This window comes from Nothoprocta perdicaria, unplaced genomic scaffold, assembly GCF_003342845.1.
Source record: "Nothoprocta perdicaria isolate Ctin4 unplaced genomic scaffold, notPer1 scaffold_348, whole genome shotgun sequence".
Lineage (NCBI taxonomy): Eukaryota > Metazoa > Chordata > Aves > Tinamiformes > Tinamidae > Nothoprocta > Nothoprocta perdicaria.
The window spans coordinates 175745-193182 of record NW_020455586.1 but is presented as its reverse complement, the minus strand read 5'-3'; the positions used below and the strand labels follow the sequence as shown (position 1 = coordinate 193182).

Below are 17438 nucleotides of genomic sequence, written 5' to 3'. Positions count from 1 at the left end.
AAAAAAAAAAAAAAAAAAAAAAAAAGTTTGTTTTCTGAGATTCTAGAGTTCAGTTTTGGCTTGAGAACTTTTCTGTATTTCAGCAGGCTAGAAATTAACTTTTATATCTTTGTTAACGAGGAAGGCTTCACCTATCTCACCAAACATTTTATTTGGGCTGTCCRTAGTCTTTAGCTTGAATTTTTTTTTTCTTTTTCTGCTTAGCAATAAAGAACTGGGCAGCTGTGCAGGCGCCAAACAAATCGCAACGCGCTGTAAACACCATCAAGTACCCGCAGTAACGGAGATAACGGCGCCCGGAGCGGGGGAAAGGTAGTTGAAGCACATAAGGGGTCTCTCGTGCACAAGAACCAGCTCAACAGGATGTATTTTATTTTATTTTATTTTATTTTATTTTATTTTATTTTATTTTATTTTATTTTATTTTATTTTATTTATTTTATTTTATTTTCCCCCAGCCCCTCAGGCGCGCCGCCCGCGCCCCCTTCACCCGGGTTCCCCTCAGCTCTGCGCCGGGGACGCGCAATGGCGGCGGGACCTCCCCGCCCCCGCCGGAGCCCCGCCTCCCTCCCGCCAGCACAAGTTCCGCCGCGCGGCGCCTCCCGCCTCTCCCATTGGCGCGCCGGGACGTTGCGCGGCCTCATTGGCCGACTCAGCCGCGCGGGGAGGGCCGCCCTGCGGCGCGCGCATGCGCCGCTCTGCCGCCTCCCCGCACTCGGTGGCGGCGCGCGCGGCCCGGCTTGGCGCTCGCATCATGGCGGCCGCCGTGGAGGAGCCGTTCCCGTTCCAGGGCCTCCTGCCCAAGAAGGAGACGGGCGCCGCCGCCTTCCTCGCCCGCTACCCCGACTTCGACGGCCGGGGGGTGCTGCTGGCCGTGCTGGACACCGGCGTGGACCCGGGCGCGCCGGGCATGCAGGTAACGGGCGGGCGCGTGCGGGAGGCGCCGCCGCGGGGCAGCGGCCCCTGAGTCACGGCCGGGAGCGGCGCCCGGAGGCGCCTCCTGCCGCCTCTCCCAGAGCCCGGCGTGTTTCCGTGTGTTCCGTTGTCCTTCCCTTCCGGCTGCTCGTGCGTGTGTCGCCGTCGTGCGAGCTCCGCGGAGCCCCTTGTGAGGGGGCAGAGGCGGCGCCGGGCCCGTTGCTCAGGCGAGGGTTCTCGCTCCGCTCGGCCCCTTCGGCCGCTTCCCACAGAACCGGCGCGTTGGAGAGTGCTCCCCGTTTCCCCTAAACTTTACCTTTTTTTTTTTCCTTATTTTTTTTCCCTCTTTCTTCTCTTCTCCTGTGGTTGCAGGGTGCTTCAAGCAGCCACCTAATGTTTTCGGCCAAAAAGTGCATTTTTTGGCGAACTTTGCAAGCCTTTGATGTCACTGTTGTTTTCTCACTGTTGTTTTCTTACAGTATGTTACCATCAGGTTATCAGTTTGGAGTGTAGCAGCATCGTGTTCGTCATTATGGTCCAGGTTTTGTAAAATTAGGTGTAGGTGATTTTTAATTCTGAAATTTTGCATATTTTATTCTTTCAGTATTTTTTAAAGATATTTTTACTAAAACCTGTGTATATGACATTTTATGTCACCGTTGCTTCCACTTTCTTGTCAGCATATATTTTCTTGTCAGAGGCGTCAGACACTTGTATGCACCCTATGTAGGAGCTGCATCCTTTATTTAAATGGAGCCCGTGGTGTGTCTTTTGTTGTTTTGTCTTTGATACTAGCACAGATTTGATTCCTTTGGGAGTTAGTTTCGGGACCTGACTTCAATCTTTTAGTTCAGTTTTCTGAAGCGACTCATCATGGAATTCAGGTAGACAAAAAGTCGCGGGAAAGGACAGGCAGGTGGGACTGGATGCCTTTAATTTAGGTTGGGTTAAACTCACGTGAACCTGATTCTTGGCAGAAATAAAGCTGTGGGTAAGGTAAAGATTAATTAGAACGTGAGGCAGCAAGCCAGCAGAMAGGGTAGTGCCATGGCAGACCAGAAAGTAGCAAAAGGCAGTTTGGAAGATGAGAAGCGGGAGGTTCATAGTCCTGAAAGGATTAATGTGTGAAAGCAATGAATCTTAATCCCTAGAGGTTGCATGCATGAGGAACAAAGAAAACACGAGTTTGCACGATCAAGGCTGAGAGTGTGAGGGTTCATCGTAATCCTGTAGTATCCCTGTTTTTCCGAAGGGAAGGCTAAAATTCCAGTTAGAGGAGTAGGCATTTTATAGAGACCTCTGGAAAAGAGAGACTCRCCCTGCTGTCCGTGAAAGTGAGTTTGAGGGGATATTAGAAGAAACATAAAAAAAATGGTGTTTGTGGTGTGTGGCGTTTTTTTATGCTTGCTCACCGTCAAGGTGTTAATCTAGCTTGTATTTCTCTCTTGGTGGTTTTTTTGTTGTTGTTTTGCTTTGTTTTTTCCCCCCGGACCGTTTGTGCTAATGCTTTGTAGAGAGGCCCTTTCACCTTGCAACTCCACCTGTTGATACCAGTGGTAAACTAAAGTTAGCTGGTGTGCTTTTGGTTTGCTGATTTCTTGCCCTCCCCAGCCCCTTCAGAGAACATGTAGCCTGACTGCCTGGTCATGGCTCTTAATGAAATGCCTCATTCAAGCACGTGTCCCCATGAATTGCTATGTAGGCAGGTGTTTTTTGATGGAGAGGTTTGGTTGTGCAAGTATTGTATTTCTTCATCCCCACCCTGCCCTTTTTCTGTTGTTGCTGTTTGCTACTTGCTGCATTTCAAGACAAACAAGTTGGTTCCTCTGCTTCTTTTGGTTTGGCACTTTTGTATGTGTGTGAATTGCCCTTTAAGATTTTAATAATTATTTTAACTTCTGTTTTTTTCTGAAGAAGCCTTTAGTGGTAGCGATTATGTTAGTTTGATTTCTAACACTGAGTAAAAAATGCTTTTGTTGCTTGGCAGTTATTTTGTGATTATCAGCTGTCAACAAGGCAATAATGAACTTTTTCTCCTGTTGCTGCAATAGACATCAGTTAAAATCAGTGATATTGTATATACTGAATATACTTAAGTGTGTCTGTTTTTGCCTTTTTAATTTGGCTTCCCAGCAGTCTCAAGTGTTTCATATAGTGATTCTCCCTTACTTCTAAAGGGAGAACCTAGCTGGTCAGCTGACACAGTTCTTACAGGTAAATTATTTTGAAGTATTGAATTGATTAACCGCCCCCCCTCCCCCCCGCTATCCTCTGGAATTACAGGCCTTGAAGGGGGAGAGGAGGATAAAGAAAAGAGTTGGACTCTTCAGATTTTGTTGTAGTGTTACTGTTGGTGGGCGGTGTGCCACCCAGCTATGTGTGGGCACCAGGAGCCCTATCACTCACTTGGCTCTGAAGGGCCACGGATCTCACTGGGCCGCTGCCATTAGGATTTGAACCTTAGACCTTTGCAMCCGAAACTCTCCAGTTTCCCATGTCTGGCCTGAAAGGTGAGGATTCGTTGTTTGGGGTTGCACCACCTCCTGTGCACGTGTGGACCTGCTCTGCGGGTGAGGAACTGTGYGGTCAGGGAGGTGCACTGAGACTTTGTGGCCAGGCAGTAACATTTAAAACCACTCAAGTTCCCTAGAGCATCAATCTGTGCTCTGGCCACCTGTTATGTTATGACTTGCTACAGTTGAAGAGGCAGTCTTGGGTTACAACTTCATTTTTGTTTTCTTGCGCTCAGTTACTGAGTAATCTACTCTGTTTACAGGTGTACTGAAAAATGCTCAATTCTGATAACCTTGSGTTAAGCTTGCAGATGAGTTATTGTTCATCTTTTAGGTGTAACTTCTGTTCAAGGCCACCTGATGACTTTTCTGTGAGTGGAGACTGGCATCTGAAGGGATTAATTACCACCGATGCTAGAAAATTATGGTGTAAATCCATGCACATGCATTGTTTCTAAGTAAATTTTCTCTACTGCGTAACTGYTGTTCAGTAGCTGTATTACCAGGTTATCACTTTAACAGGTCTCCTGACTGAACACGATTAGCTGAACAGAGTTAACAGTAGTGGGTTCTGCAGTGAGAACTGTTCCATAGCAAACTTCAAAACAATATTTCTTACTTTCTGAAATATGAGAATCTGTGTCCTGCTTATAGTTATTTTAATATTTTTTTCTTTGTAGCTATTTAATTATTTTCCCCTGAATCATAATAGGTATTTGCTGAGTTCATTAAAGGTTGACGGTTGTTTTGGTTTTTTTTTTTGGCATCAGCAGAGTAAACTTTATAAAATAATTTGTTGTCCATTTTCTGTAGCTGAACTTGTGCTTCCAGAAGGTGATTTGAGCTAATCTGCCTGCCGTGTTTGCAGGGTCAGCATTAATATTAGGACATATAGGCAAGAATACCAAATACTAAAATTCTAGAAAGCAGAAAGTTTTGCTGTTACTCTGAACAGGAAGGGTTTTTTGTTTGCTCTTTTGTTTGTTTGCTTGATATTCAGTATATTTGCTTGTATAGGTAGTGTTGGGAAGATTGTGGGAAGCCGATTTATTTTGTTCTTCAAAGATCTACTACTGTTTATGAAATGTAGTCTCTTTGCTAAGTAAACTGATATGATCTAACCCCTACTAGATGAAGCATATGATGATGAGAAGAAAGTAGCATTGAATATTTGGAATACATGTGTTGAGAGTCATATGCTTTTGGTAGTTGTGTGGAAGGTGCTTCCCTCTGAGAGATTTTCTTTTTGTTTCTTCTTTCCAGGACATTTTTAGTATAATCCTTTAGGATTTCACTAGYTGTCATATGTATATTCCATGATATAGATGTAGCTTTGTAGCTTGTATAACAGGTTTATTTGGTGGTTTAGATTACTGCCATAGGATAATCTTAAATTTAAGTGACACATTTGTCTTTTGGTGTGTTTCTTGTAATGCAGTTTGCTTTTCATAATTTTAAAAGAATTTCAGGAGAAGTTTGTGATGCATCGTTCCACAAGATTGTGTATTTCCTTCTCTTCTGAAGTCCTCTAATACCGCTTATAATTCCTATTCTTACCCTTAAAATACTATAAGCTTCTTCCCTGTAGGCCMGTGACTGTTGTCTTCTGCATTTAAGGCTGGTTTTCATTTAATTTGAGGTTTTAAAACTGCTCTTCCTAGACAGGCAGTTTACCTGTCTTGTCACCTATTCCCTAGCAGTATTAGATGCATATAATGATAGCTCCTAACATTTTGCAATGTTTAAGTTGAAATAGAATGATTGTAACAGGACAATACCATAATGATATTTTGTGTGCCTTTTTGGGTTTAAACTCAGTTAAGAGGCTCAAACATGTAACTTTGTGCATTTCAGCAGATTTTGAGATTGTACCATTGTTACTGTCAAGTTTGACCAGAGCAATAGGATGAAAGCAATGCTGTAAATGTCTTGAAAGAAAACTGTAATTTTGCAAATTCAGGAGAAAGTTAACTGGGTGGTCTGGTTCTAAATATAGGCTTCTGAGCTTTACTAATGTAACTTTTTTTTTTTTAAACTTCTTTTTCTGGTAAGTCTTTTCTAGAAATGACTTAATAGTTTGTTTAAAGTGAGGAAGATGTGCAGATTTATTAAAAAAAAAAAAAGAGCTGATTTCAGATAGCTCTTTATGCCCTTCAGTTGATTTCTTTATTTTCCACAAAATGAAAAATTTCATGGTTTCTATGTTGAAGAATAATCAACTGCATCTTCAAATATTCTGTGCTCATATTTTCAGATAACAACTGATGGGAAACCCAAGATAATTGATATAATTGATACAACAGGCAGTGGTGATGTAACTACATGTACTGTAGTAGAACCTAAAGATGGAGAAATTACTGGTCTTTCTGGAAGAACTTTAAAGGTAAGACTGTATTGAGTAGCCACTGGGCACTTTTTCTTCTAACAAGAGATTTGGTACCAATTTTTGTTCCTACAGGTGTGCTTTTCTCTTTTCCTCTCTCTTTTTAACAAGAACCTATCCAAACCTAATTCAGCATTCCCTCATCTTCAAGCAGACTGCTTAGTTTAATAGATTTCTCTTACTTTTCATATGTCTTCACGCTCAGATGTTCTAGACCAAAGTGTCTAGCTCCAGAGCCTTGTTGAAGACTCTGTAATCATTTAATTTGCTGCTCTTTTATTCAAATCAGCTTTTGATGTAGCTTTGAAAGTTGTTGGAAGAAAGCAAGCTAACGTGCTTTAAAAAGATCTAAAGGCACATTTCTGCTTGTGAATATGCTCGTGTATTTTACATTCCTGTGAACTACAGGAGGAATCATTCCGTTAGTCACGGAAAACAGTTTGGAAGACTGAAGAAACTGAGAATCTTACAGATTTCACTTAAGATATCTTTTAAATGCACCTATCTAAGATACCTGTGTTTACTAATAATAAGAGGAGGAATGCTAAGAATAAGAATTTTAGAAAGTGTACCTATCCTGAGACCTCCTGGAGGCCTCAGCTGCACAGGACTCTTGATATTACCACCAAGTTCTCATGTGGGTGAAGTGTTGAGAGTGTTGACTGTTTGGATCTTTCCATGCTACCAYGTGTTTTCTGAATTTTATTGTGAATGATTGTAAAGGTGAATCTAGCTATTTTTTTTCCTGCTGTTACTAACACTAGTGAATCTGATCTGAGAATCAAACCAGCAACGTGATATGAAATTAAACACTTGGTAAACATTCATATGTTTAKCAATGGCTAATCATAAGATTCTTCCTTTCTTCCTTGTTACCCTCCTTTAAAAAAAAAAAAAAAAGTGTCGTTTCACTTATAGTAGTTCTGTTTCCTGCGTGTTTTCTTTACTCAGAAAGGTCTCAACTAGGGCTGGATGTTTCAAGAACAGGAGGGTCAGCAGATGCTTCAAGACATCCAGCTGCAGTGCCACATGGACTGAGAGTGATTCTTTAGTAACAGAGTTGCAACTGTCATACCATGTTAAAAGTTAGTGCAGTAATTACTGTCACAGAGCTATGTCATTAAATAATGATATTTGCAAGTTAGGTGTGGTGCRTGTTTTTTCTTTTGTTTTTTTTTGGGAAATTAGTTAACTAATTTGTGAATTTATTCTCTAGATTCCATCAACCTGGGTAAATCCTTCAGGCARATATCACATTGGCATAAAAAATGGCTATGACATCTATCCTAAAGCCCTCAAAGAGAGGATTCAGGTAATGAGTTTGCTTCTGGTGCATTTGTTATAATTCAGTGGGGTTTTTTTTGTTCTTCTCCTGGGACGTGAGGTTAAACATGTGTATGTGACTTGCTAACATATGTAGACTGCTGACCAGAGCTCTAGAGCCATTATTTGATTGATCTTTTACATCTTGGTGTAAGAAATGGGTGTTTTCATAATTTCAGTAGACAAGAGCGTGCAGTGATCCCTTGCTGCAAAAATACTTTCATGAATACTGTTTGCTCTTTTGGGTGTAACACTTGTTTATAGAATTGTTATGGTTTGTAGTCACTGTGTAATTAGAATTCTGAAATGATTGTTTTCTTCGTATGCTGATGAATATTCTTCGACTTACTGAGAAACTTTGTTTTTGTGCTACAGAAAGAACGTAAGGAGAAACTCTGGGATCCTGTWCACAGGCTGGCTCTGGCAGAGGCCTGTAGGAAACAAGAAGAATTTGATGCTGTTCACAGCTCTCCCTCCCAAGTTTGTATATTTCTAAATAAATGTCACAACAAGTAACTTTACAAACTTGAAATATCTTACTAGATGTGTGAGGGAAAGATGGTTATGACTTGTTTGGAAGATAATTGTATCTGCTTTTTGATTAAAACGTCTTAATGCAGATACTTGTATGGTTTATTTAGTGTTGGAAAATACTACTCATCTTAGCACTGAATTTGAAAATGGTATTATATGCAATAATTTCTAAGATGTATATATGCAGTWTTATTTTTAATATGCTTTGTTTTGATGTTATCATTGCTATGCTTGATTTAAAAATTAAGGAAAACTATCTTTTATTGTAAAATAGGTACAATTTCAGCAAATTATTTAAAGTAGTTCCATATCACTTACCAGTCAGTATAAAAAAGTAAGGACCGGAACAGACCGAGATTGTTCTGCACTGCTTGAAACCGTTCAGCTTCTAGATATATATGCATCCTGTAATAATTTTACATTTGTTTCACTACGTCAAAAATTTATCTGAAAGGAGTATAGCTTAGTGGTAGTAACTTACCCCCCTGTGGTGATAATTTTAGAATTACTTTAGCTGTATTCTTATTGTCTTATTAGGTAAATAAATTAATAAAGGAAGAACTTCAAAATCAAGTAGAACTGTTGAATTCTTTTGAGAAAAAGTATAGTGATCCTGGTCCTGTCTATGACTGTCTAGTTTGGAATGATGGAGAAACCTGGAGGTAAATGTCCAAACCTGTTTAAAACATTGTTTTACATGAAAAAAGAGCAGTTTGCTTCAGGAAGTATGTTCATTTTTGTGACTTTTTAGTWCTCAAATTTTTTTTTGTTTTAAAATAATTGTGCTGTATCATTTGAACTCTTATGAGAGAAAGAACCTGAAGGGTTCGGTGGGGTGGAGTGCCATCTAGGAGAGGTCACTGAAATGGGTGAAGAAAATGTGTGATGAAAATAGTATAATGTAAAGTATAAGCTTATATTTTTTCTGAAGCAAAAAGTAAAATCTCTTTTAYTATCCCTCAGTGAGGGAGGAGAAACAAAAGGAAGAAGCCTTGATTTTTTTTTTTTCACTAAGTTCAGGAAGTGATGTGATAATTTTGTCRCTTATAAATCATGCAAAACAATTGTTGAGGCCTAAGATGTTTGAATACCAACACTGCACCGCTACTTTTAGAAAGAACTTCTTTCTCGAGGAAAGTGCCTGTTTTTTCTTATACTTACTTTACAAAGGTAGATTTACTTAAGTTTAATAGTATTTGAGAAACAGTTTATTTAGAGGTTTTTGACTGTGACTGTAGATAGCCATGTTTAAAAATACTGCTTGACTTAGAGAAATGAAACATAAGCAGAAAACCAGGTCTTTTGAGACCTCTGTGGTTCTTTTGTGTGGGGGGGAAAAATAATTGGAAGTTTTTTAGTTACCTTTGTATTGTGTGTTTGTGTGGTGTGGTTTTGTTTTTGTCTACAGAGCCTGCATAGATACGAGTGAGAGTGGTGACTTAACTAGCTGTACAGTGTTGAGAACCTACAAAGAGGCTCAGGAATATGGATCTTTTGGAACATCTGAGATGTTGAATTACTCTGTTAATATATATGATGATGGGAACCTTCTTTCCATTGTGACAAGTGGAGGTAAATGAAATGCATTTTAAGGAAGCTTATTATTTGGCAGGTATCCTAAGAAGCAGCTGTCCAAATAGTGTGTTGGGACCTGATTCTGGTACCTGGGATGGCCCGCGGAGATTTATTAATACAGCACTCGTCAGTATGACATTAAAGGCCAATATCCACATTTCGTAATGTCTAACTCATAATGACATCTTATTGCTAAACTTGTGTTTTTGTCTGAAATACTGTGAGTTCTGTGTGTGTGTGTGYGCGYGYGYGCRCAYRYRYAKAKAWWATGTTTTTTGCTAAAGTTACTCTTGAAGATGCTCCTGCGCCTTACTGAYATAAGCCTAAGTAGACTGAACCTTCTTTCAGAGTGTGTGTTCTGATGTTTTCGTTCTGTTTTTAAGAGTCAAATGATTGTTAAATTTTCAGTTGTCCTTTACAGCTTTGATTAGAAAGTGACTTAWGGACATTTTAAGACATCCACGAACAAAAAGGAATTGGCTCTTTGATTTATCTAAGCTTTCTTACGATGGCAGGTGTCATTATAGCTGTAGTCCAACAACTGTAGTCACATTTGTATGTCTATGTAATCATTTTTTATTTTGGAAGCTGAGRGTTCAGATAGTATGTCTTGGGTAAAGAACACCTGATTTGTTATGAAAATATCCATATTTCACTAATATGAAAAAAACTTCCGATTCCTAAGTTGATAGTATAAGATAGTACACTTTTCATTTTATATTCCCATTCAGTTTTATTTTTGAGCATTTAGTGTCAGGGAAGTCTTATTTTTCTTCCTTGCTCCTCCCTTCCCAGCTGTTCTGTTTTATAAACTACTCGTGTTTAATGGCTTTTTGTTTAAACAAAWGTTATWCTCTACTAAAACCAAGTGATCTTARTCTAGGCTTCATTTATATACTGGTACCTTAATAAYTGAGAATGATTTGATCTATATTAAATTAGTGTAAAAGAAGCTTGCTAAGCATATGGCAATGTGTGGGGTGTTTTTTTTTTGTCCGCTTAGGAGCGCATGGAACMCACGTGGCTAGTATAGCAGCTGGATACTTTCCAGAGGAACCTGAGCGAAATGGTGTGGCTCCTGGAGCTCAAATTCTTGCCATCAAGATTGGAGATACAAGACTAAGTACAATGGAAACTGGCACTGGTCTAATAAGAGCTGTGAGTTTATTTCACTAAATAGTTAATCTATTGTTTCAAGAGTAGATTATTCTGGATCATTTTTGGCTCTTGTTACTTATAATCTTTTTTATATAGTTCTGGAATATGCTCCACTCTTAAAATTGGGATACCTTTTCAAGCGTTTCTRGTGCTTTACTGTAAAAGGCTTCTCTTGCCTAGAGCTCTAATGAGGCTTTTCAGGCTAACTGCAGTTTTTCTGCTAACTTAACATGTGGGCTAAGTGACTTGCACGCTTATTTTATATTCCTTGTTCTGTGTTGTCAGTATTCTTTTTATAGTTACTTAAGTAATTATAGAATAAACAAATAACTTCAACATTTAGATAAWTCTGGAATGGAGGCTAGTGTCTAACCATGTGGCTAAGCTGATTTTAACCATATTCCTTAAGAGGGAGAGAAGTGCCATTCCTAACAGTGAAAGACTCAGGAACTCTGCCACATAGCAAGCAGATAAGGAAAGTTTTACACAGTAGAAGGAATGGCAAATACAAAATTATATTTGTGATCCATAAAAAGATTTTGCTATAGCAGCATGAATATGTATGATAGTGTCTTCATGACTGTTTTGAATCTGACCAAACTGTCTATTAAGAGGGAGTTTTGTGTTACTGAGGACAGGCATTTGAGACAGGGATCTAATGATTCTGTCTTTCTCTTAGGTTAATGTCTTAATTTATAACGTGGCAAGCTGATAAGCTGCTTGGGAACTCGGGCTTTGTTCTGTTAGGTGTCCACTAGGAAAATATCATCTAGATAAAGGTTTTAATTTACATCCATCTGTTTTGTTTGGTAAAATCAAGAGAAACTTGTGCCTTCTCTTTTGGGTGACTATAGCACATGTTCTGTGGTCTTTTGTGAGTGACTCATCCTATGACTAGTGTCATATTTAAGCTTTTTTTTGATTTTATCAGATGATAGAAGCAATAAAATATAAATGTGATCTTGTCAACTATAGCTATGGAGAAGCAACACATTGGCCAAATTCTGGGTGAGTGTTACTGTGGTCAATATAAGCTTTTTTAATATTAAAAATATTAAATTAAATATTAATATTAAATATTAAATATAAAAACTATATTAAAATATAGTTTTTGCATAAAAATAAGAATGTATTATCCAGGCCAAAATAATTCATAGATATTAAAATGTCACAGTTGAATTTGACTTTTAAAATACATCTTGAAGTTAACCTGTTAAGATTGTGAGTAATTTATGATGCAAATTTTTTTTAGAGTATTAAATAAGAATTCTTTTAGTTAGAATACTGCATAATCTGAAGGACTTTAATTTTGCTATGTGATCCTTGCTGTTCTTTGGAATTAGAAGCTGTGTTGTGATCAGGTTAAGTATTGGAAATCTGTTAGGTGTGGGAAGTGGGATGGCTAATGTCCCATATGCTGTGACTGGGCACAGCTTCTGCTGGAACTCCCAGTGTCTGTGGGAGGCAAGCAGCATTGTTGATTAAATGAATTCTTTTTTTCTCTCTCTTTAGGAGAATTTGTGAAGTAATTAATGAAGCTGTGTGGAAACACAATGTCATCTATGTTTCAAGTGCAGGCAATAATGGCCCTTGCCTTTCTACAGTAGGATGTCCTGGTGGTACTACATCTAGTGTGATAGGTAAATAATTTATTTTGGGGAGGGGGGAGGAATTACTCATGTTGATAATATTCAACTGCTTTCTCTAAGTTGTGGCTTTGTGTTACATGCTGGAGATCAGAGCAATTGTTAATCAAGGTGTTTTTTTCAAAGACTTGTTAGGCAACAAGTTTAATTCCCTGGAAAGCACTTACTGTATGTTTAGGTGTAGAAGCTGAGATGATTATCTTAACAATTGAAAAAGCTGTGGAGAAAAGAGAGGTAGCAGATGCAGGTGGTCTTAATTTGCTGAGGCATTGTATAAAATTTGCAAAGTCAATCTTACTGAAAGATTCAAAGTGATTCTTGTTAACAGAACTGTGCAAGTGTGCAGTTTCTTTCAGRTGATGATTGATAAATGGAGCTTGGAAATTAAGCTTAAAATTGGTTGCATTTATCTCATGTGAAAGTCATAAAGAACATCCTAAATTGACAGAATTAGCATTGTAGGTTAAGTTGTTTTCTCTGTAGGTTTCATAGTGAAAGCTAGCTTTAAAATCTGARTAGAAGATATTCCCATTATGCTCCCTGGAGCTATCTCTCTAAGGGAACTTATTCTTTAAGCTGTGGTGCCCTGTCAGTTACAGATGCATTGCTGGTGTAAGAATTAGGACTTCTCATAAGCAGTGTGTGTGTGTTACTTCAGTGAAAGATTGACATACAAGAGTTTAAAAAATGTTTAGCACATTAGAAATTCAACAGGAAAGTTTACCCAAATATAAGCTCTCTGATTTCTCTGTAAGAATATTGTTTACTGCAGAAATCCTCATGCTGGCACTCCATCTTGTAGATTGGAAGGCATGAGAGACACTATTTCAGGGTAACTAATAGAATTAACAGTGATTACTTTCTGAAAGTTAATTTGCAATTACTCTGAGTGAGATGGGGAGAATGGGACTGGAACTAACAGGCTCTTTTAAGATCTGCGTTGGCCTCATTCTGACAATGCATCCACTCTGTTAACTCRGCAAATTCATTGTATTACTCCAGAGACTGGGTTTCTTTATCATCCCCTGCGTGTGTAAAGYACCTTTACCCTGTCTTCCGTTTGGAGTGAAGCAGGTAGTTTTCTTTGAGGGGGGAAAATGAAAGTACAGCTGACAGGTCACCAAAGTTCAGCTGAGGTTGATTTGCTCAGCCTGGCATGGTGGTTTCCTGATAGTGCTTGTAGCATAAAGGYGCGAGGCAACAGTGCCTGTCCTTGGCATTAGGCTCCAAAACCACAGCTTTAGCAGAGTCATTTACTTTCTGTGGGCACTTTGGGGTAATGAGTGTCTCATCAGCATAGTGCTTGAGCTGAATGAATGTGACCATCTGCTCCAGATGGTGTAGCTCTGAGCCCTATGGACCTGAGCCAATTTGAACTGATTGCTTTGAGGTGAAGTGGTTGTAGTTTGTAACAGTGTAAACTAAGCCAAGATATTCTTTGAAAGAAAAAAAAAGTGTAAAAAATCTGTGCTGGAAGAAGTACAGACAGTGTGTGTGTAGTACTCCAGCTGAAATGAAGCTTTAAAATGAGTTAATGACAGCCCTATTGTACAGTGCTAAAATATCATAGAATTAAGCACGAAATATATCAGTATTGTTACTGTATAGCATGCTGCATTACTCTTTGCCTTCAAGATTACTGAGGTAGAAAATTGTATTTGTCCATTACAAAGGTGAAGATTTTTTTCCACAGTTATTTAAAAACACAGAGGAACTATTTGTTGGTTTTGTTTTTGTAGGTGTTGGTGCCTATGTATCACCAGATATGATGGTTGCTGAATATTCTTTAAGAGAAAAACTGCCAGCAAATCAATATACTTGGTCATCTAGAGGGCCAAGGTAGGTTATTCTAAAAAGAATAAGCACTTTAGTTTTGGAGGCAGATTACATAATTCAACAATCTAAAAATGGGTCATTGATATGGAAAAATAGTTTCTTTCCCATGGGAAGAGCCTAGGTAGCCTGTTGGCCTTGCAGTATCTTTGCTTTATGTCTTCTGGAGGAAAGCCAAAAATAGGAACTGTAGTTGGTTCTTGATTTATCGTCTGGTTGCATAGCATCTGCCTCCCTAATAGCATTTCTCTGAAATGATCCATTATAGTGCCTGTATATTGACAGGCAACTCTGCTGTCCAAGAACCTTTCTGTGCAACATGGTCATGTTCAGTGTAAGGAGGAGAAATACATGCTCTCCCTCTGCCTGAGAACAGAAGGGGTTTTTGAGCATTCAGAAATTTGATTATTCTGCTCCAAAGCGGATCTTTCACAGATCTGGATATAGAGTAGACTACGTAGCCATCTCAAACAAAAACTTTTAGCTACACAGACTATTCTTTATATGCAGGTTTGTGAAAGATCTGCTTTGGAGCCGGAGACCTTTCCTCCTACGCTGAGAAATAGACTGACGATATGTGGATGGAAAGGCCCAAATCTGGCCAAAGGAGGATTCCTGTTGTGTTATCCAGAGGAATACACAAGAGGATTCCTCTTGTGTTATCTAATTCTTGTGATACACAGGTTGCTGTGGGATCCCTAAAGCTTTGCTGGAGTTGGCTTGGGATAGGGATTGATCCCTCTGAACAGGCCCTGGAGCATTTTGGTTAGACTTGCTGTGCACTGCTTAGCCAGAATTTAAGTTAGAATGATGGTTTAAAACATGTTGTTTATACAGCTATCATAAAACATGTCTAAAAACATGTCTAAACTTTGAATTGTAGTTCTGCACACATTGCAGATATACTGTGATTTGAGGCAGCACTTAACTCCTGCACTAGAAGTTTCATATACTTAAGTCAAACTAATATACCCTGTTTCTTAGCAGAACTTACTAGTYGAGATGCAGCGGTATTCAAGTGGTGTATTTTCCTTCTGTCCAGAACAAGGAAGATAGAGCAAGTCTGGCTCTTAACAATGAAAATCTGATAAAAATCTCTAAATACATCTTTAATTGTGCCATACACATTGATTACTCTTGAATCTCTTCTTTCCCTTCCCGGGAGAATTAAAAATAATAAAGGCTGAGACTCGATGTACTCAATTGAGTATTTAAGTGTCATATAGGTTTGTTTGTTTGCCTTTTCTGGTTCAGATTTCAGAAGATGCTCTGACTAAACTGAAGCCCAATTGATATGTAAAAACTGACTTTAAAAATTTCCAAAATGTGAAGTGTTATACCTCTAAAAGTTTAGAGAATGTTTAATGATATTTGAGGTTAACATTTAATGGAATGCTTGTGATTAATGGATTTAATAAAGTAATATACTTGAGAATGTACATTTAGAAAGGTAGTTTTGGAGGCAGATTACATAATTCAAAATCTAAGGTAGTTTTAGTAACAGATAGAGTAGTACCTTGACTAAAAAGTGTGTGGGAACCAATGTTTTTTCAATGATTCTGTCTTTACCCCAGCACTGATGGAGCGCTCGGTGTAAGCATCAGTGCTCCGGGAGGTGCCATTGCTTCTGTCCCAAACTGGACGCTGCGAGGAACACAGCTCATGAATGGCACGTCCATGTCTTCACCCAATGCCTGTGGGGGTATCGCATTGGTGCTGTCAGGTATTAATATRCTTTAATATTAAATATTCATGCGTAGTGCAAAAGATTGTTTTCTTTTTGTCATACTTAAAAAGATGGCTGTGATGTGTTTAACAACGTTTCTTTGTTGATAACTTTTTCAGGTTTTCTGTTGTCTTCAATTATAGTTTTATTTTTAATTTCAGGACTCAAAGCTAATGACGTTCATTACACTGTTCATTCTGTCAGAAGAGCATTAGAAAATACTGCGGTGAAAGCTGAAAATATAGAAGTATTTGCACAAGGACATGGCATTATTCAGGTACTCGCTAACAGTGAAAACCTACCCCACCAGAAAGAGTGCAGGTCCCTGGATGAGTCCATTCAGATTGCTCTTGAGGCATTTGATATTTAGGTCTTATTCTGGGAAAACAAAGGAATGTAGTAGGAGGGGAGGAGAAATTAATGTTTCTTGTCTTTTTCCAGTTTCAGCATGCAATTACAATAGAATAGATTTGTTAACAAGCCACATTATTAGACTGACCAAAAAAGCATATGATAATTTGAAGTAGGAGGGGGTTGACATCCACATATTCTGTTTATTCTGTCCAAGTCCAAAACCTTAGTGTCTAATTTTCATTTTTATGCTGTTATCAGAGAGAGGTGATTTTGTTTTATGTGAATAATTACAGCTGGAGCTGTAATTTCTGTGTAATTACATTAGAGACACCAACTCTGGTTCACAGTAATAGAGCTGAACTTCTGTGAGGTCTTTGCTCTGGGCCTGCACTGCTAAGTCTGAACTTTCATTGAGTGTAGTAGATTTTTAAGTAGCTTAGAAATCTGTATTTTTATCTYGTTTTCTGATGAAAACCTGCTGGATGGCGATTTCCTTATGCTTACGTTTTGACCAGTCAGTTTGCTCAGCCTAAGCTCAGGCTCTTAWGATGCTTGAACCAGTAGGTGCTTTTCTCCTGAACACATCTGTAATGCACCGTTTGATACGGAAGGCAACAAAGGTGGCCATATTAAATGGAAATGTTGCCACAGAAAAACAAATTATACCAAGCCTATTTTCTGATACAATTACCATGGCCAAGGGGATAGAGGCTGTTGGGAGTCCAGTTGCCTCAGGGAGTGGCCTAATCCTCTGGGGTTTTTRCAGTCAATAGAAAGGAAGATGGTTGGATTTTTGTTTTAAACAAAATAGGAAGTTTTTCTGATTATAACAAAAAAAAAAAAGTTTGCTCTTTAACTCAAGTCAGGATGCTTAGTAAGTTTTGCTTCAGATATGAGAAAACAACCTGAATTGTAAATCTGGATCTTTAGTCTCTGAAGTCATCTCTAAAAACTTGTGTTGTGTATCCTGTAATGCATTTATAGAAAGGAGAGTTGTCATACRATATTTTTAAATGGTATTCAGTATTTTTGTGCTTTGAGCAGCTGCTGCAAAGTGAAAGTATTCTTTTAAAAGAAAGGAGTGTCTCTTATACTTAATGTCATAAGAAGTAAGGTGCAGTTTTTAAGACTCAGGTAACATGACAATTACTTTATCATATAACTGTGCTTACTTCTTATAGAAGAGTGTGTATATATAAATGACTATTAACCAGAAATTGGTTCATCTGGAGTATGTTTTTTCTGATAGGTTGATAAAGCCTATGACTACCTCATTCAGAATTCATCATTTGCAAGTAACATAGGCTTTACTGTGACTGTTGGAAGCAACCGTGGAATCTACCTCAGAGACCCTGCCCAGATAACAGCACCTTCTGATCATGGGGTTGGCATTGAACCTGTGTTTCCTGAGAATACAGGTAAGATTTCCACTTGTGTGTGGAAAAATGTAAGATGTGATCTTCAGCTTTTACCATTAA

At 38.6% G+C, this 17438-nt stretch overlaps 1 protein-coding gene across 3 annotated transcripts in view; it reads left to right on the top strand.

Annotated features, from left to right (window-relative positions):
• Positions 1–686: 686 nt before the first annotated feature.
• TPP2 (tripeptidyl peptidase 2) overlaps positions 687–17438 on the top strand; it is a 48434-nt gene continuing 31682 nt past the window's right edge. For all 3 annotated transcript variants that reach the window (XR_003250181.1, XM_026044043.1, XM_026044042.1), the window contains exons 1-13: positions 687–916; positions 5683–5811; positions 7028–7123; positions 7510–7614; positions 8206–8330; positions 9077–9240; positions 10247–10401; positions 11333–11409; positions 11914–12041; positions 13787–13886; positions 15455–15603; positions 15768–15883; positions 17210–17378. Coding sequence is in view for 2 of the 3 variants with exons in the window: in XM_026044043.1 (XP_025899828.1) it covers positions 689–916; positions 5683–5811; positions 7028–7123; positions 7510–7614; positions 8206–8330; positions 9077–9240; positions 10247–10401; positions 11333–11409; positions 11914–12041; positions 13787–13886; positions 15455–15603; positions 15768–15883; positions 17210–17378 (1741 nt within the window). In the remaining variant the exon portion in view is untranslated. The remainder of the gene's footprint in view (positions 917–5682; positions 5812–7027; positions 7124–7509; positions 7615–8205; positions 8331–9076; positions 9241–10246; positions 10402–11332; positions 11410–11913; positions 12042–13786; positions 13887–15454; positions 15604–15767; positions 15884–17209; positions 17379–17438) is intronic.